General features: G+C 48.3%; 5 protein-coding genes across 5 annotated transcripts; 3 read left to right on the top strand and 2 right to left on the bottom strand.

Moving 5' to 3' along the window:
• Positions 1-8,088: 8,088 nt before the first annotated feature.
• Positions 8,089-9,396, bottom strand: MYCFIDRAFT_198573 (uncharacterized protein; the record flags this gene model as incomplete). The annotated part of the gene is made up of 1 exon (XM_007931099.1): positions 8,089-9,396. One exon carries the CDS (start codon positions 9,394-9,396, stop codon positions 8,089-8,091), a length of 1,308 nt encoding a protein of 435 aa, XP_007929290.1.
• Positions 9,397-9,441: 45 nt separating this feature from the next.
• Positions 9,442-10,324, bottom strand: MYCFIDRAFT_177270 (uncharacterized protein; the record flags this gene model as incomplete). The annotated part of the gene is made up of 9 exons (XM_007931100.1): positions 9,442-9,520; positions 9,549-9,719; positions 9,757-9,906; positions 9,934-9,975; positions 9,997-10,020; positions 10,049-10,127; positions 10,151-10,172; positions 10,215-10,224; positions 10,257-10,324. The coding sequence occupies 9 exons, from the start codon at positions 10,322-10,324 to the stop codon at positions 9,442-9,444; spliced, it is 645 nt and encodes a 214-aa protein (XP_007929291.1).
• A 150-nt stretch (positions 10,325-10,474) lies between these two features.
• On the top strand, positions 10,475-12,521 carry MYCFIDRAFT_216178 (uncharacterized protein; the record flags this gene model as incomplete). Its single annotated transcript, XM_007931101.1, has 4 exons — positions 10,475-10,522; positions 10,577-11,077; positions 11,131-11,177; positions 11,244-12,521. The coding sequence occupies 4 exons, from the start codon at positions 10,475-10,477 to the stop codon at positions 12,229-12,231; spliced, it is 1,584 nt and encodes a 527-aa protein (XP_007929292.1). The 3' UTR covers positions 12,232-12,521.
• A 497-nt stretch (positions 12,522-13,018) lies between these two features.
• Positions 13,019-14,208, top strand: MYCFIDRAFT_212026 (uncharacterized protein). The gene has a single exon (XM_007931102.1). It carries the CDS (start codon positions 13,102-13,104, stop codon positions 14,155-14,157), a length of 1,056 nt encoding a protein of 351 aa, XP_007929293.1. The 5' UTR covers positions 13,019-13,101; the 3' UTR covers positions 14,158-14,208.
• A 1,726-nt stretch (positions 14,209-15,934) lies between these two features.
• Positions 15,935-16,894, top strand: MYCFIDRAFT_15074 (uncharacterized protein; the record flags this gene model as incomplete). The annotated part of the gene is made up of 1 exon (XM_007930547.1): positions 15,935-16,894. A coding segment is annotated over one exon (960 nt), but the record flags the coding sequence as incomplete, so codon positions are not given.
• Positions 16,895-19,143: the final 2,249 nt, after the last annotated feature.

Consider the following 19,143-nt stretch of genomic DNA (forward strand, 5'->3'; position numbering starts at 1 on the left):
ATATATAGCCTAAATAATTAAATTTTATTTATATATTTTAAGCTAAGGTTAATAACTTTTACTACTAGTAAATTTACTACTAAAGTCTAAATCGCTATTTTAGTATATAGCTAAAGTCCTATTCTCTCTTACTATAGTAATTAGCTAAGTAGTACTTAGTATTTGCTATAGATATATTTCGTTTTCTAACTAAATATTTAAAGCCTACTAACTAAGAGTCTAAGGGAATTAATAGCGCGCGTCTAGACTAGCAGCAAACTACTACTTAGATACTAGTACTTATACTAAGCCCTACTAAACTATATACTATAGCTAGAACAAACTACTATATAACTTAAAAAAGCATAACTATAATTAAGAATTGTAAGATTAGTAAATTTTCCTTTATAAACTAGGGCATAGATATATATAGAAACTAAAATTATAATATTCTCTAAAACTAGTATCGTATTCCTAGAACCTTATAGATAGCTATATTATATATAATATAAACATACCTAGGCCTATAGTTGTAGAGTCTAAGAGCCTTTAGCTATCGAAGTTTGCTAGCCTCGGTAGTCGAGATATATATACGATTAGTAATCAAAACAAATACATTGCAAGCTGCCAGTTGTAAGAAGGGTTATGTTAGCAGGTAGATAGGGTGGTAGTAAATTAGTATAGTATTCGATAGAGATCTAAGAGGAGAGGGAGGAAGGCAGGCCAGTTGGCCTAACGCTAAGCGCTAAGCCCTGCCTAAGGCATCAAGACCCTAGCTTTACTCGAGCCTAGTCACATGCTAATTACGTGTAACCTCTTTGGTCCTGATACACGCTTCCCTTCTAAAGGCCGCGCCCTCGTAGCCGGTCTATGTCCTATTCTTAACCTCTATCGCTACTAACTTAGCAGGTCTAGCAAGCTTCTCAGTCCGCGCTAAATTGAACACGTAATCACCGATTATGTAACTATGTTAAACCTCACCTCTAATACAATACAATGTCCAACTCCAACTGCGCTATCCCTATATACAATAAAGTGATATATAACTACAAGAATTAAGGACTATCGACTAATTATAATACGAGCGCGTCTTCCCTACTATAATAGGTAGACGTACGAGGTATTGCAGCACTGCCTCCGTTCTAAGTGATATTATATCGAGTTCTTTGCGTCTACTCTTAAAAGACCTAGCAATGTCCGCTTCCGAGGGTTTGTCCGTTCCGAGGGTTATTATTCTTATTGTTCGTAGTTTCGCTAGCCCTAATTAGCTAGGTTTAGCAGCCTTTAAGTGTCAACTAATTATATCTTTTCAAAAAACTCAGTTCTTCTAGTTTCTATAGGTAAAGGCTATTATAAGTGCAGTAGTAGAGGTTCGCCTCGCTTAAAGGGCCAGATAGATCGAGGAGTAACCTATTATCTGCAAGATCGACCCTAGCTAGCTTAGCTCTATAGTTTTGCCCTTAGTTAGTTAGTCTATTAGTCTACTTAATCTTTTAAGCGGCTCAAAGTTTTAACTTAGCCTTAAAGTTTGATCAAAGTTTTAATTAAAGGTGCCTTAGAGTTTTAGTGCAGGTAAGGTCGACAATAGCAAGTAATGTTAATAATAGCGACGCTAGTCGTCTTAGCGCTAACTTCACCTTCTTCTAATTTCCTTCTTTAACTAATAATAACTCGGCAACACCGTTACTAATATAGCTATGTCCTTCCTTTCTTAAATATTAACACACTCCGTAACACTGTTACTAATATAGCCGCGCCGGCCGCGCCGTCCTTGCCGATTGCCTAGGCCTCGAGGCCTCGACAGAATAAAGGAACAAGAGGGGGACCTAAGTGCTAGGAGAAGGCCTTATAGGGCGCATTAGTAAAGAGGTAGAGCCCTTAAAAGAGCGTACAATTAGTTAACGCGTCGTAGCGCGCTTGTTAACACTCGGTGCGCGTTTACTATAGTAGTGTAGTCTTATTGTCTCTTGTTGCTAACAATTGCTTGCAGCTAATTAGTTAGCTAATAGCACCCCGGGGGTAGCATTAATCCTAGGCGACATTATAGGCCCTTAGCCTTCTTCTTGTTCTTTACACTAGTCTAATACTTATCTAATAACTCGGTTATATCCTTAAAGGAACCTTTAGCTTCCTATAAGTCCTATTCAGGTAAATAGCCTTGCTATCTTAGCAGGTACTCCTTCTTGCCTTTCCTAGTCTAGTGCTATAGGATACGTTCTATAGACTATAGCTCCTTACTATCCGCTAGTATGTCTTCGTGTTCTATAGAGGCTTCATCCCCTTCGCGCAGGTAGTACGGCTTAAGGAGGGATACATAGAAGGTGTTATAGATAGTATAATAAGGTAGGAGCTACAACTAATAGGCCTGTATGCCCTTAGCCTCTCGAATGCGGAATGGGCTAATGTATCTTAGTGCGAGCTTAGGCCTTGTTTTGCCGTTAGGTAATAGGTGTTTGCAGATGCGGAGGTTCTTAGTACTTAGTATAACTATATCGCCTTGTTTAAAGGTTATCGGCGTGTAGTGCTTATCGTAGTAGGTCTTTTAGTACTCTTAAGCCTTTGTCAACTTCTCGGCTATCTTAGTATAGATTTCTCGCATCTTCTAAACCCTCTTAATAGCCGCTAGTATTTCGGGTACTTAACGCGCTTCCCTTTCCTTGCGCTCGGCCTCGAGCGATAGTAGGTCTTGCGGTATAGCAGCGTTCTAGCCTATTATAGCTATGTATAGTAATACCTTAGTCGATAAGTGGACACTGTTATTGTATACGAATTCAGCTAGTTACAGGAGGTTGACCTAGTCGTTAGGGTTCTCGTTAATATAACTACGCAGGTACTGCTATAGGGTAGCATTCTGCCTCTCTATTTAACCGTTAGTCTATAGATAGAAGGCTATTAATAGCTAATGCTTTAGTCTTAGCTGCAAGCAAATCTCGCTCTAATAGTAAGATATTAGTGTCGATCTACGATTAGACACTATCCCCTTAGGGGTCCCCTAATAGATATAGAAGATATTGTTCTATAGCGCTTCTGCTATATTAATAGCAGTCCAATCTTTTCGCGCTAGGATGTATCGAGCGCCTTTAGTAAATCGATCTACTACAACAAGGATAGCATTATATACGTCCTTGCTGCCCCTACGCCTAGTAGGTAGAAGGCCTGTAATAAAGTCTATTATTAGCTTAGTAAATGGCTTCTTTAGAACAGGGAGCGAGGACAACTCGCCGAACGGCAAGTGCTTCGGTGCTTTAACTCGCTAGTATACTATACAAGTCTGTATATACTCCTTTATATGCCGCTTACTATTTGGCTAGTAGTATATACGCGATAGTAACTCGTGCGACCTCTCTATACTATAGTAACTAGCGAGCTTACTATTATAGTGCCTTTTTAAAAGCTCTTGCCTAATCGATTGTTTAGCGGGGACATAATACCTGCCCTTAAACTTTAAGTAACCTTTATCGTCGATCGACTAATTGTTGTTACTCTTGCTAGATCGAGTCGCCCGTCTACTTATAAGCTTATTAATGCGCTCGACAGCAAAGGCGTCCCTCTGCTAAGCACGTAACAGCTTATTTATAAACGATTAACTATCCCTATTTGCAAGGTTATTTAATAGTACCCTCGCTATCGAACGAGGTACGTATTATATGCATCTAATAGTACTAGTAGCCGGAACTACTGCAACCTCTTCTATAGTGCTGTCGCTATAGATAGCAATATCTTTAATCGAGTTATTATAGCTCGAGCGATCTACGTCCTTCTTAACGTGCACTAGAAGAACGACAACTCCGCTATAGTATTTGTTGTCGCCGCGGGGTCCGGAAGTCCGCTTATCCTACGCTTGCTTATTAACAATACGGGCTATAGCAATCTTATACTATAGGGTTAGAAACAAAGAATTAATATATTAGGTCTCGCTATCGTAATTAGGTCGCCTCGATAGGCTATTAGCAGGGTTGCTTACGCCTAGCCGATATAATATATTAAAATCAAACCCGGCGAGGTAGACGGCCTATCTAGCCTGTCGACCTATAACCCTAGTAACCTTAGTAATGCTACGGAGGTTGTTATAGTCTATATAGACCTAAATTGTATGCTAAGCACTATCGAGATAGTAGCGCTAATGCTTAAAGGCTTCTACGATTGCTAAGAGCTCTTGCTCGTAGGTCTTATATCGACGTTCTATATCGATTATCTTTCGTAAAAAGAAGCCAATCGGGTACTAGTAATAGTTATTATCTAATTGCTGTAACATAATAGCCGATATAGCGAACTGTAAAGCGTTAGTCTCAATTCGGATCTGCTTGCTTAGCACGAAATAGTGCAATAGGGGCACTTTAGTAAAGCGTTGCTTTAGGCCGTTAAAAGCGGCTTGTGTCTTATTAGTCTATTTGAACTCTCTAGACGGGTTGGCCTTAGTTTTGGTGAGCTTAGTTAGGGGCATTACATACCGTAAATAGCCCTTAATAAAGCGGCGGTAGAAATTAGCGAAGCCGAGGAACGATTAAAGTTCCTTAATAGACGTAGGAACAGGCTATTTAGTAATAGTTTTAATCCGATTAGGATTAGCCTTAACACCCTTAGTTAATACGAGGAAGCTAAGGAATAACACCTCTTTAGTAGCAAAGGTGCATTTAGAAGGTTTGTAATATAGGCTATAGGCTCGTAGGCGGTCGAGGACCTTACGTACTACGGCCTAGTATTCTGCAATATTAGGTGAATGTATATAAACTAGGATGTTATCTAGGTAAACTATATAGAGATAGTCTAATAGGCCTAAAAGGGCTCGATTGATGTAGGATTAGAATGTTATAGGGGCATTAGCTAGCCCGAATAGCATAACTAAGTACTCGAAGTAGCTATAGCGAGTGCGGAAGGCTGTCTTCTATTTATCGCCCTTACGAATACAGATGCGGTAATAGGCGTCCTTAATGTCCAATATAGTATAGTAGTAGGCACTAGAAAGGCGATCGAGGGTCTTATTAATAAGCGGAAGTGGATAGCGGTCTTTAATAGTAATAGTATTAAGTCTACGGTAATCAACGTATAACCGCAGGCTACTATCCTTCTTTAGAACAAACAGGATTAGTGCACTAGCAGGGCTATTACTATACCGAATGCGACTATTAGCTAGGTTTTCCTCTAGGTACTTACGCAGTATAGCAAGCTCTCGCTTACTAAGGTTATAGAGGGGGCTAAAAGGAACCTCTTTGCCCTCTATAATATCAATCTTATAATCCGTCTCTTTAAACATAGGCAATGTCGATGCTAAGTGGTGTTTGAATATATTAATGTAGGTCTCTCGAATGGGTTCTAGTATGCGCCTAAGTTGTTTAGGATCTATGCTATTAGGGGGCACTGGTTTATCGTTATTACTACCGAGCAGGTCGGCAGTCGGATTAGCTAAGGCAGGTGTTAGGTTGCTAATAAACAGGACCCTAATATCATTAGGACACTCGCTAACATTAATGTATTTAATATCCTCTTTCCTAGCGATTCTAAATCGCTACTTCTAGAGGCCTAGGTCTATAGCTATAGCGTAGTACTTAAGAACAGGGTTACTAATAACAATATCGGATAGGAGGCTGTCTATGTCTACTGCGTAGGCAGTGAAATCTAGTAGGCGCTCATTTCCGAGGTCGTCCTTTAGAGCTATAGGAATATAGTAGGCCCTATAGGTTAAGTGCCGAGCGTTATTAAACCAAGCAAGGGTTAGCAGGTTAGTCTTCGGCAGTTGTCGAAGGTCTAATTGCTTAGCTAGGCGATAGCTAATAAGGGCGCTAACTGAATTTCCTAGATCTAGTATAACCTTGGTTTAATAGGTAGTGCCCTTCGTGTCCTATACAAGGCAGGAGCGTGTTATAGCTAGTACAATGTCGATAGTCTTACGCCGTACAAGGCCAACAGTTAGTGCGGCGCTTATTCTTTTTTCGACTAATTAAAAGAGCCGACTAGGGTAGCATTAGCGGCTAAAAGGTGTTTCCTATACTTAGCGGAAGTACGGTTAATTCGGGCCTAGTCCTTAGGTTTGTCGCATTGGCCTAGTAGATAGCTAGTGCTGTTACAATTAAAGCACTTTAATCCGGTCGGGAGATTGTTGCTATAGCTATTGTTGCTGCTATTATTAGTCGAGCGGTTAGTATTGTAGGGATACGAGCCCCTTCTACGGCCCCTGTCGCGGCCTCCTCTATATAGCCGGCGGCTATAGCCTCTTCTACGATCGTTACTGTTCCTATTGTTAGCATTGTTGTCCTAGTAGGAACCTTGGTTTCCTCCGCGGCTACGGTTGCTACGGTTAGTACTAGCTAGTCGAATCCTCGATTCTAGTCGTTATTAGAGCTAAACAGCCCGTTCGGCTGTTTCCACTTCGACTATGAATTGAATACGTGTTAGATTAGCTTGTTCGAACACACGGCGACGGTCTAATTCGAGGATAAGCTCCTATCTGAGTTTTAGGCGTATCTCGGAGATCTATATAGAATTAGTCTTAGGCGGAAGGTCGTCTTTAAGGGTTTTTAAATAGGCTTCAAATAAGCGAGCCGATTGATTAGTCTTCTGTTTAGCTCGAAGATATAGGTCCTAAGCGTGTTGTTGCCTTAGTATAGGGTTTCTAAGGGTGTCTAGTATAATAGTTTTGTAGGTTTGCTACTAAACAGTAGTCTAGTTATTAAGGGAGTCGAAATAGTTATCCTATATACGCTTTAGGTCGCTATTAATGTACTGTATAGCGTATACGACTAAGGAATAGTCGTCTAGTAGCGCTCTTAGTGCATTGCGCTAGTTAAGTTTATAGTTACGAATGTAGTCGTTATACTGCTTTCGACTAGAGCTATTAAATACGGTATAGTCCTTAAGTTTAGCGTCCTTCTTTTAGACAGGTAGTAAAGAAGGTCCTACTATTGGCTTAGTAGTAGTTGTTAGAGATTCCTAGAGGCGGCGAATCTCGAGAAGATTATCCTTTAGCTATTGTTCTTAACGCAAGGCAGTAAGCCTGTTTTAGGTAGCTTCTTAAAGTCTCGCTACTGGTTAGGGACTAAAGGCTAGCTAGCTATATCGACGGTTGACAATATTGTTAAGAATGTCGTCGACAGGTAATTCTAGGTCGTTACCTAGAATTGTAGGTTCTTCTTTAATAGGCTCTCCGGTAGGCTCTTTAGTAGGAGGCACTTTAGTAGGCACTTTAGCGGGAACTGTGCTACTAGCGTTGTCGTTGCTAGCGCTGCTAGCGGCAGCACGGTTGTTGTTTCGTAATAAACCGGCTATTATAAGGGGCGACACTAATAATGTATTATTAGCCCCTAAGATACGGATATAGCGGAATTAGTAGATATCGGCTTAGTATGCTTAACTTAGTGTAATAGGCCGTATAGAAGGCCTTGCTTGATAATTGGTACGGTTGTTTCGATAGGATGGTACGTATAGGTCCCGTTCTTCGGGCGCAATATAGTTAGATTAGTCTTATTCGTAGCTATACTGCTAAAAGCTTGAAATAAGAACTATCTAGCTGCTGCCCTTAAAGGGTGGATCGAATACTGTATAAGAAGGGTTATATCAGCAGGTAGATAGGGTAGTAGTAAATCAGTATAGTATTCGATAGAGATCTAAGAGGAGAGGGAGGAAGGCAGGCCAGTTGGCCCAACGCCAAGCGCCAAGCCCTGCCTGAGGCATCAAGACCCTGGCTTCACTCGAGCCTGGTCACATGCCAATCACGTGTAACCTCTTTGGTCCTGACACCAGTCTTGGAACGCGATAGTGGTCCACAACACTTCCTAGTTTGCCTTGCTCAACGCCGCACACGACTCAAGTCGACCGCAGGCTAGATCTGCATGTCTGCACCTCACCGCGCTGTACTGTATGAGGTGCAGCGGTCCGTTATCGCCCAGTTCTTTGCTAAGCAGCGCATCGTCCTGGAGAAGAGCGTGAAGGCAGATAATCAAAATTCTGTCGCGATTCCAATTCACGTCCAACCCGATTTGCTATCATTACATGGATTTTCGTAGCCACCCATGGCTTCATAAATGCGTCTGCTCGTACTGTATGCCGCAATGGAGCAACGCTTACCCTCCCTACGCCTCGCTAAACCCGCAAATAAATCGATCAAAGTATCATTCACCATGCCGGTCTGTCACCTTGATTCGAAGCGGCCATCTCTTGTTCCTGCCGAGAGACATCGTCCTCATCATCTGTCGGAAGAGGCGTGGGCAATTGACTTGGCTCCTCAGGAATTGGAGCAGGCGTCGTGCTTCGCGGCGTTGCCTCTTTGCTCGAGAGATCCTCTCCGACGAGTCCGCGTTCAGCTGCTATTCTCTGTGCTGTCTGTCGTCTCCTCTCGATGTCTTCTTCCTCTTCTTGTGCCATCTGCGCTTCCTGACGTTTCAGATCCGCCAAAGATGTCGTCGAGCCTTGCATGTGCGAGACATCTTCCGTGCCGCCAACGCGTGCTTCGGAAGTTGGTGTGTGCGAAATGCTACTCCTTGTGCTTCGCCTTTTCCTTCTCCCGCTTCCAGTCTCACTGCGAGTGCTTTGCGAGGAGAAGGTCCGTCGCGTGGATGCCCGAGACCCAGCCGAAGGTCTCTTTCCTCTTTTCGCAATACCCGTCTTGCCAGAACTGCTTTCTGTATCTGGTCCGGAGAAGGTCGTTCTTCGCTCCAGCACCATGGCGAATTCGTCGTCTAGCGGGATCGCATCGTCTTCTTCGTCCGAAGGGAAGATATCTCCTCTACTACTGTAGCTGCCCGTGGTATCTCTGCTGCCCTGAGTACCGCTACGTGCCCGACCTTTACCTCTTCCACCAAACAGCTCTTCGTCTTCTTCTAGAAGCCTCTCGCCTTCGGTGAGATCCCGTGCCCGTGTTTTTCGAGCGCCCGGGTGTTCTTGTAGATCTGCGGCGCTTGGCTTATAACGCATGCTCTTTCCTCCAAACATTCTTCTCCAGAAGCTCGAGCTTCCAGGGATCACTGTCGGATCTTCTTCGCCTAGGGCGGCAGCACTTTTCCGCCTACTTTTGGGATATGACATGCCTCTCTGCCTTCCCGGCTGGGCGGACACTGTGCCATAGCTCGGTGCACTCCCACCTGCGCCAACAAGTCTGTCGAATTCGTCATTGCCCCAGCCTAGCAGAGCATCATTATCATCATCGTCCCAGTCGTCATAGAAATCAAAGCTAAGCTCTGCACGGCCTCGCGACCGGCCTCGACCCCGTTGTCGTCGCAGCCGATCACGTTGGCTGACGTTGAGCGCGGGACAAGATGCATCTACGCAGGACGTGAAGCACGATGCGATGCTCTGGAAGCAAGGCTTGACATAGTTCTGGCCGAAGATGTATATGCCGCTCTGAGCAGACTCATTGGCCGACTCGAGGGTCTGGGTGATGTCGTTGAGCCTTCGTCGAAAGCGCGGGTCGGATGCGCGATACATGTCGCCGTGACTCGACCATGAACCATGCCCGGACTGTCTGCGCGCTCAGAAATTGCGCTCAGCCTCGTCGCATGAGGTGCTCGTTGCCGGTGGGCCGTGGCCGTGTTTCCAGGTGCGGTTCAGGCTGTCTGTCAGTGCGCATTGGTTATCACTGGTACCTTGCACGACGCTGGTCGGGATCAGGTGTCATGCGAATGATGCGATCTGTCTCTGTCTCTCCGAAAAGTGCGGGCCTCCGCATTGGGGTCCTCGCCCGCGCGGCCCGGCCAGATCGTGCTGTTGCTGTCCTCCGCCATTCCTTTCTTTCTTTCTTTCCCAACTCCCTTCCATCTTTCACAACACTCACTACCGTCGAAAAACAATGTCTCCTTCCCCGTCAGCTTCTGCGATATCATCAATTTCCGGAGCCTCAGCATTGAGCCCGGTCTCGGATGACGGCAGAATCTGGAGCATAGCTCATGCTGGCTGAGGAACGACAGCAAGGTCATGGTTATAGCCTTGTCAATGGTTCTAATTTGGGTATCCGGCCACGCTCACCCACGTTGCCATTCGTACAGATCGCCATAAAGTTGAAAAGCACTTCTCGCGAACCAATCTCACTCTCTCCGGCCGGGCTCTGAGTTTCTGCACCTCAAAGATCCTCAGTGTTCACGAGAGCTGAAGGGGAAAGAATATCGATCGGAACTCGGCCTTTGGTCGTATTTCATCTATGTATATTTTTATACCACTTCCTGGAAGAACGAGATTGCAAGACTTGGACCTTTCGGAGCCACGTGCTTCATATCAAGGTTGTGAAAAGAACTCTATGCATCTGCCACCAATGGCGTGCTGAAGGAAAATCACACCAACGGCAACACCACGCAAAGGCTGCATCAGTCGTGAACTGCCGTTCCTGATATGATCCATACAGCTCTTGTGATCGGATCATCTAGCCCCCATTATATAGTGGAAACATCATCCGCGCCGTCTACACCTTATCGCTTCGAGCTTCTCCTCAACCTGTTTACAAGTGTCGGCCGTCACCATTTCACAATTACGTAAAGTCCCTCGTTGCTTGTCGCTCGCAAAAGAGATCAACATGTGCGAGCCGACTAAGCTAAAGTTCGATCTTCCAATTGGGACCTGGGTATGCTATGGAAGAAGCCAGTGTGATAGGAGCGATATGCTGAGGTCAACGTAGGGTACGACTGAGGTCGAGGTTGAGTATCCTTGGCATAGAGACCTCGACTCCATCATCTTGCCGCTTCTCGAATCAGCCCATGATGCTCAGCAAGAACGACAGAAAGAGCACAGAGAGCTCAGAAGAGGCGAAACGTTTCGCAATTCTCACGCACCGGAAGATCGCCTGGGCGAGCTGAAATCATCTGGGGAGATCCGTGCCGCATTACCTGCTGAACGAGATCGCGGCACCATCCCAGCCGCCAATGCCGCCAAAATTATGACGAGTAATACCAAGCGCAAGAAGGGCAGGGACAAGATTTTACCTTCAAGACCAAATGAAGAAGTCAGAGTCTGTCTGAAGGGAGTGGAGAGCATCAAGTGGATGACAATGATGAGAGGCGATTACTTTCAGAACTTGTTGGAAGCCTACGCCAAGGATTGCGAACCACCAAAGGAAGTGGCCCGTCTAAAGGTGTTTTGGAAGGGCAAATGGGTCAAGAACATGGAGACACCGGACGATGTCAGTGCATTATGCGGATGAAATGGGAGCCTGAGTACTGACGGGCCTTACAGCTGGGCCTCGATTCCGACTCCAAATTAGAGATCTACGAGCTTGTGCAGTGAGTGAGTTGCCACATCTAGAACATAGTTCGCTTCCATCGCTCTTAACTGACGTGCGTATGCAGTATGAGACCGAGAATCAGCATGGAAGCGCTCAAGGTTCCGTACATCCATCAGCGAAATCCATCGAAGGCTTCGATAAAGACGATTCAGTCCAACATCTCAGAAGAGCCTTGTAGTCCGAAGTCTTCCCCAGCAGTCCCAGTTGTTGAGACCATCGACACCAGCCAGTCTCGTTCTCTTCCACCACCTCCTGAGAAAGATCGACGGCGCTTGACACGTGGCGCATTGAACGTCGACACTGTCAACTTCCCCAAATCCTCAGGCTACCCAACGGAAGACGAATCCGGCCTCAGCGCCACCGTGCATCCCGGCGAGCTTCACATGCCCGCTCAGGTTCTCACTCGGGAGAATAGCGGCCACACCAATAAAACCAACACAACTTTCCGCTCCTCCAACGAAAGCGGATCTCTAGCAGCAGAATATCAAGCTCAATGCGTCGCGATCCACGCCCTACGCTCAGAGACACCAAACAACGCCTCCACAGAAGAGCCAGCTGTAGTCAAGTTGTCCGTTCAACCACCTAGCGACGCCTCGCTCCAAGAAGCCGCCCGCCTCCAAGTCCCCGTCTCCTCAAAACTCCGACGGCACTTCGATATTTCCGTCCCCACCCTACGCTCCGAGTCCCCATCCCAAAATATTCCAGCTCCCTCTCAAACCCAACTTCAATCCCTCCATTCCCGCTCCAAATCCCCTACACGACCAGGCCCAACCCCAATCAAAACAACTCACCATACCATCCACCCCGCTCACCGCAAGCACGGAGGTCCCCACTCAGCCTCAAGCCCAGCTGCCCCTTTCATCCCTCCTCTCAAGACCGTCAAGTCGCAGGAAGACGGCATCAGGGAGAGTGTGCACGGGTTTAAATACCAGAATGCCGTGATGCAGAGGAATAGCATGTTGGTGCCTGCGGAGATTGAGACTACGATTGAGGCTCCCGGTGGCAGGAGAGTTAGTAACATTAGCAATACTTTTCGTGACAGTTGGCCGTGACTATATGATGGAGCGGGACGTTCGAAAAGGACGAGTTGTCCGAGTAGGTTTTTTGAACACTTGGATGAGGAGGTTGAGGAGGGGCGGTGATGTATGGAAGAGATGGGGGAGAGAGTAATGGCAGGGGATTTTTTCTTTGGGTTAGAATCTTGATTGAGCGGGGGTAATAAGATTGGGACATTCTTCCTTGACGAAAGAGGGGGTTTCCTTGTGTGAGTTAACGTGGTCATGTCGACTTTTCTTACTGAGATAGCTGCCTTAATCTGGATCATTTTGATATCCTGTTCCGCATCTTGGTCTTGCTTTTCAGCCTAGCCGGCTTTGAGTGCCAAATGCAGATGCGCAAGAGTGCACTGTACGTGCAGACTGCCTGAAGGATCTAGGAGGCTTTCGACCGCGTCCTGATCAGAAAGCTCGAGAAATGGAAAGACGTGATCTGGCGAGTTGGACGCAAAGGGAACGCGACTTCGCGGCGCAAGTGCTTGATCAATACGCTGAAGCAGTGAAAAGACTTTCCTTGACTGTGGCCGGATAAGGGGTCGCATTCTAGGCCTAGATCTGGCCAGGCGATTATTTTTGAGAGAATATGAAGTTGAGGATTGATAGCATTCACTCACACCTCTTTTTCACATGGCGCACAGACTTTTGATGACCTAAGCAAGCCTCGGCCCGTGAGCTTCTCTCCGCATTTGACTTTCGGCACAAAACAGCTGAGGGAACCGAGCTAATGCCTTCACGACTCGTCTTGGAATTGTCACCATGCCTTCAAGTATAGGACACTCAAGATCAAGAAGGAGAATCCACTGGCAGACTCCTTGAGCAACAAAACCAGACTTGTACAGATATCTACTCCCCCAAAATACCGCCAACATGGCCCGACCAACGCTCAAGACACCACTATGCGAGCTCCTCAAGATCGAATATCCCGTCATCCTCGCCGGCATGGCTCGCACATCCTCTGGACCTCTGGCAGCCGCAGTATCAAATGCAGGCGGTTTGGGCGTCATCGGAGGTCTAGGCTACACCCCCCAACAAATGCGAACGATCATCCACGAAATCAAGGAGAACCTTCGCGACAAGAGCTTGCCCTTTGGTGTAGACCTCGCACTGCCACAAATCGGCGGCTCGGCGAGGAAGACGAATCATGACTACACACATGGACAGCTAGACGAATTGATCGATGTCGTGATTGAAGAGAAGGCAAGCTTGTTCGTGTCGGCTGTTGGTGTCCCGCCGAAACATGTTATTGAGAAACTACACAAGGCTGGAATACTTGTGATGAACATGGTCGGACACCCGAAGCATGCTCATAAGGCTTTGAAAGCTGGGGTCGACATTGTTTGTGCACAAGGAGGTGAAGGAGGTGGTCATACCGGTGACATCGCGACATCGATTCTGATCCCTTCGGTCGTAGACATTGCTCGACAATACACATCCCCACTGACAGGCAAGCCGGCGTTGGTTGTAGCTGCAGGTGGTATTTACAACGGCCGTTCATTGGCAGCGATGTTGTCTTTCGGAGCAGTGGGAGTATGGGTGGGAACCAGATTCGTAGCATCTGAAGAAGCGGGCTGCAGTAAACTTCACAAGGAAGCTGTCGTGACCGCGGAGTTTGAGGATACAGTCAGAACGCTGGTAGTCAGCGGTCGGCCTTTGAGAGCGAGGATGAATGATTACCTCAAGACTTGGGAAATCGACAGACCGGACGAAATCAAGAAACTTTGCGACCAAGGTATCGTGCCTTTGGCGCATGATTTGGAGAATGACGTTGATGTCGATCCTCCCTTCTTGATGGGACAGGTAGCGGGTGTGATTAAAGAAATCAAGCCTGCTGGTGTGATCTTGGAGGATATGGTTCGGGAGGCAGTGGATGTGCTTAAGATCCAGCAAGGGTACTTGGGTGAAGGGGCGAGGAGTAGACTGTAGTGTTAGCGGCGCGCGCACGCGACCAATAACGAAACCAGTGGCGTTTTCGGCATTATGTGTTGCTTCTTCGTGTGCTAATACTGTTGTTTTACCGAGCTCCCATCTCAGTCATGTACTGCAAGCCTGTTGTGCTATCAGCTCCTGCGATCGAGAAATCGTCTTGAAAGAGTTCGCCCGTGACAGAACACCAACCGGAAAAGACGACCCAGAAGTTGGCTTAAGGGTGCTCGCATGCTATCGGCTGAGACAAGATTCCGTAGGTCGAAATATGCCTCTATAGGTTGTAAAAAGAAGCAAATCCGTGCCACAGCCTGTTTACGAACGAGATAGAGAGTGCTTTCGTGACTTCAATCGCAGTTTCTGATTCTCAACCCCGTATCTAAGTCCATCCTTTTTTTTATCTATATCTACATTCCCACCTCATCATATATATATACACCCCCCTATCTAAAATCTCTTACCCTCCCTCTCCTCCCTCGCATGCCCAGGCCCCTCCATCACAGCCTTAACCCTCTCCTCAAACGCCTGGATCATCTTCTCCGCAACCTTCGGCGCAGCAGCCGAGCTCAGCGCCGCATACACAGGATTCGAGAACTGGAACTCGACCGCAAGATTCACCTCCGTCTTCTCCTGCCCTTGCACCGGATTCGTCTCTTCCACATTCCTATGCGCTGCATCCGCATGGATAGCGGAAGGTGGCGGGGGCTTGTATGGATAGGGTTTCAACGTCCATCTCGTGAGGAGATGCGCCATGACCGTATCTTTGCGCGCCGCGTCGTTTTCTACAGCAGGTCGTGCACTGTGATGTGCGACGTCATCGCCAGACAATGTCGATGCCATGTTCCCGCTTACGGCCTCGACGACGCGCTCGGGCACGCAGTATACGCGACTGGTGAACTCTTCGCTTATGGTGTCGTTGAACCCGATGATCAACTTCGCTTCTTCTGGGTATTTCTTTCCGTCTGGTGCCGGATTGCTGTATTTCGTCACTACGGAGCCATGACAATATGGTAGAAACTGGCTGTACGAGGCCACATCGCTGATTATGCTGTAGATTACGCTCGCGGGGTATCGTAGCGTTCGTTGGGCTGTTAATGTCTGGTTTTGAGAGAATGGGTTCGAGGTGCCGAACGGATTGCTTCCGCTGCCGAAGAAGGGTCGGATTTGTTGTCGTTCGTGGTTCGTGGGTCGGAGAGAAGTATTGGCGACATGTGAGGTTCGGTATGGGAGTGTCGTGTGTCTAGCAGAGGTTCGGAGAAGGGTTTGTGAAAGTGGTCTGAGGGTATTCATGTTGGCGATTTGGCTCGGGGGTCTCAATCATGAGTTTGTCACTGTTGTTCCCATATCCTCGCATCCATGTTCGCCAAATTAAGCCTCGGGAGTAGCTCTGGCAGTGTTCATGTCCTCGGACCAATGTCATCATAGATTTTCGTAGCTGGAGTTTTAGCGCGGCCACATGCAAGATGCGGGCCGCTGTGGAGCCTCCGATCTGCAGGCACGAGCGTCGAAGTGAAGAAAGTCCAAATTCGAGACTCAACTTTGCTCGCCAAGATATCGACAACAACGACCGGGGAGCAACATGGCAGACTCAGCAGAGACAAACGAGAAGACGGAACTGCCAGTGCGGCAGAGAAAGCCCAAACAACAGCTGACGAAGGGCATGGAGCATATGCGACAGTACGTGACAGTTCCAGAGACGCCACCGCCCACACCACCGCAGGGAGAGGATGCCTATGGAGTGCCCGCGAAATATGAACCAGTCCGAAAGCCTCCGACAGATTCCCAAGCCAACCCACAAAAACGTACGGATCCCTTCCAGTTCGGCACCAGGTTTCTGGAAGAAGGCGACGACATTTTCGCTCACAACGCCTGGGACCACGTCGAAGTCGACCCCCAATACCACGACTTCATCGAGCACCAAACCCTCTTCCAACGCGAGAATCAGGTCTCAGATTTCGACAAGAAGCGCTTCAACGCGCAACCGGAAAAGTGGTGGGATAAATTCTACTCGAACAACAACGCGAATTTCTTCAAAGATCGGAAATGGCTGGTTCAGGAGTTTCCGATCCTGGGAGACGTCACCAAAGCAGAGTATGGACCGGTCACGGTTCTGGAAGTTGGCGCTGGAGCGGGAAATACTGCGTTCCCTGTCTTGGCGCAAAATCGGAACCCGGAGCTCAAATTGCATGCGTGCGATTACAGCAAGAAGGCGATTGAGGTTATCAGATCTCAAGAGGCTTATACGGAGCAGAAGCAGCCTGCTGTACTTCAAGCCGATGTCTGGGATGCGGCGGGCACGGAGCTACCACCTGGCCTGGAAGCAGGGAGTGTGGATGTTATCGTCATGATCTTCATCTTTTCGGCTCTTTCGCCGGATCAATGGGAGCAGGGCGTGGCGAATGCATACGAATTGCTGAAGCCTGGAGGAGAGATTCTGTTCCGAGACTATGGACGAGGCGACCTCGCACAGGTTCGATTCAAGAAGGGGAGATATTTGGGGGAAAATTTCTATGTACGAGGGGATGGCACGAGGGTATACTTCTTTGAGGAGCAGGAGTTGAGGGAGATCTGGTCGGGCAAAGGGTGGAGTAGTAGCAGCGAGGAGGAATCTCATACTGCGGCTGGCTTTGAGATTGTCAAGCTTGCAGTGGATCGAAGGATGTTGGTGAATCGGCAGAGGAAGTTGAAGATGTATAGGTGCTGGATGCAAGGGCGGTTCAGAAAGCCTTCGGTGCAGGAAGGATCAGAGGATAGTATGCACGTTGGTGAGAGAGATTGATCGTCAGCTCGACTGCAAATTTGGTCTTGGTCCACAACACATGCAAGCGCACAAACCACATGGGCCGCCTTGTCAACAGTCATACTGGATAACCTACCTGTCATCGCCGCATTCTCCGCGCTGGTGGCCACTTCAAGGCGACTGCACGAGGCCTCCAGGAGCGTCTTGCCCTCGTGCGCTGTTGCTTCAGGTTGGCAGAGAAGTGAGGGATGCGATGTAACTCTGGCCGTGAAGCATCTCTCACTTCTGAGTCTGAATGGTGGGTAGGCGCAAAGAACGCCCAGCCCTAACGTTCTGCTTGCTGATATCTAGCTCTAGCAACGTGTAGACGCCACGCCAGTATCGGCGTCAGCTCTTTGTCCTCGAAGGCCAACCGATTATGACAAAGTCCCTGAGCCTCGTTTCATCCAAGTCGTCGTTGGCAGCACGAAGGGCAGGCTGAGCGTGAGTGGGCCATTGTCTTGCATTTCGATGCTGTGGACAGAAGATGTGAATGCAAGCCGCGTCTTGGGCAGCTGCCTGACACTCTTCCTCCACGACGCGCCGGCCCAACGAACAGCTTTCCACACGGCCGTCTCAGGCGCAAGCTCTTGCGGTCTGACTTTTGTCCAATGCCCGTGTTGACGGCGACACTGACGCCAACAGCTACAAGACAAACCGTATCTCTCAAGCTGCTTGCAACGATAGCAAGCATCGCGAAGCAGACTGAAGTCTCGGTGACTTAAAGGACGACCTGTGTCGCTGCTCCCCTTTTGTTTGACGACACAATCCGGGCGCGCGTGATCGCCTACCGGTCTTCAAGGTTTCCTGCTCGACTACGGACTGCTGACTCCTTCTTCTGGATCATGGCAGGGTCGTGGGAACGATGTGGCGCGTGATGATGGTGAATCTGAAGTCCTGTCGACTGTCATGCTATATTATGTGGTATGGTCAGTTCTCTGTTGTCGTTAAGAACGCAGCGTAGGTGTGGGTGAGCAACTGCGAAGTGTTGTTGCCGCCGGTTGGACACACACCCATCGGTCTTGATGATGGCCGCTGTTGTTCCTACAGGCTCAGTTCGGTATCGCCGCTGTCACGTCCGACATGGCCGAGAAGCAATGAAATGCTCAATGCCGTCAACGGAGGCTGTGAACGACGTCGGGCGCGTCGTCAGTACTCGAACATCAGCCACAACAGCGACAGTCAACTGTCAATGCCGTCGTGACTGTCGTCATTTCCCGTCACCGTTGATGATGAGATCCTGTGTTGCGTCGCGTAAGCACCTCGTCGCGACGGGGAAGCGCAACCATCGATCCCTTGGCCAGTCCACTGCGAGTGGATACCTGCGTGAGTCAACACAGACCAAAGAGGCCAGTCGCTGGCGATGTTCGGTGAAACGAGTCTCGTGGGTTCATCGCAGTAGATGACCTTGCCTGCTCAGGAGGATGTCGTCCTGCATTGGATCGCTCCCTGTTCGTTGTAATGTGTGCTACACGGGCTTGACAGGTCCCATCCGAACCATAGCATGGGGCCCTATGCACTCAGCCAGGCACTGTTTGACAGGAAGAGATGCAGGCGAGGGCCAAACGAGATGGTAGGACGGCTTTTGTTGACGTGTAAGTGAGCATGGTCAAGAAGGTGGAAGGGCTGCAGACGCACGACAGGTCGCATGGGTTGTGGGCAGAGGCATCCGAAATGGAGCGGTCTTGGCCTACAACAATGCCTTGTCAGAAACCCAGCGATGAGATCGAAGGGATGTGACATGTAAACTTGCCAAGCTGCGTCTAAGTTGGCGAATGGGACGGTCACTGATTTGCTCGGATCGGCTCTCGTTCGAGTCGAATGAGGTCAAGCACAAGCCATGCCGCAGCCAGAGGGCACAGACCAAAGCAACGACCGGATTTCTACGGTGGTCATTCGCTGGGAGGGAGCGAGGTCTCCAGGGTCGGGTTTCTTCCTTGTTGCGCGCGGATGTCTCTCGAAGTCTGATGAGTCGGCTCCGGTGATCGTGATCCATACTCTACATCATTGGTCTGGCAACGGGAGCGTCCCCAGGCTGGCCGGCCGCGGTGCTAACGCACATCATCAACGGCTCACACGGGCCCGTGTGCTGGTGATAGCATCATTACCACGTTTTGCGGACCGTGATTCGTAGAGGGGGGCATCGAATGAAGGCGCTGGACGCATCGAGCTTGTTGCATAATTGCCTCATGATCGTAGTCATCTTC

This window comes from Pseudocercospora fijiensis, assembly GCF_000340215.1.
Source record: "Pseudocercospora fijiensis CIRAD86 unplaced genomic scaffold MYCFIscaffold_7, whole genome shotgun sequence".
Lineage (NCBI taxonomy): Eukaryota > Fungi > Ascomycota > Dothideomycetes > Mycosphaerellales > Mycosphaerellaceae > Pseudocercospora > Pseudocercospora fijiensis.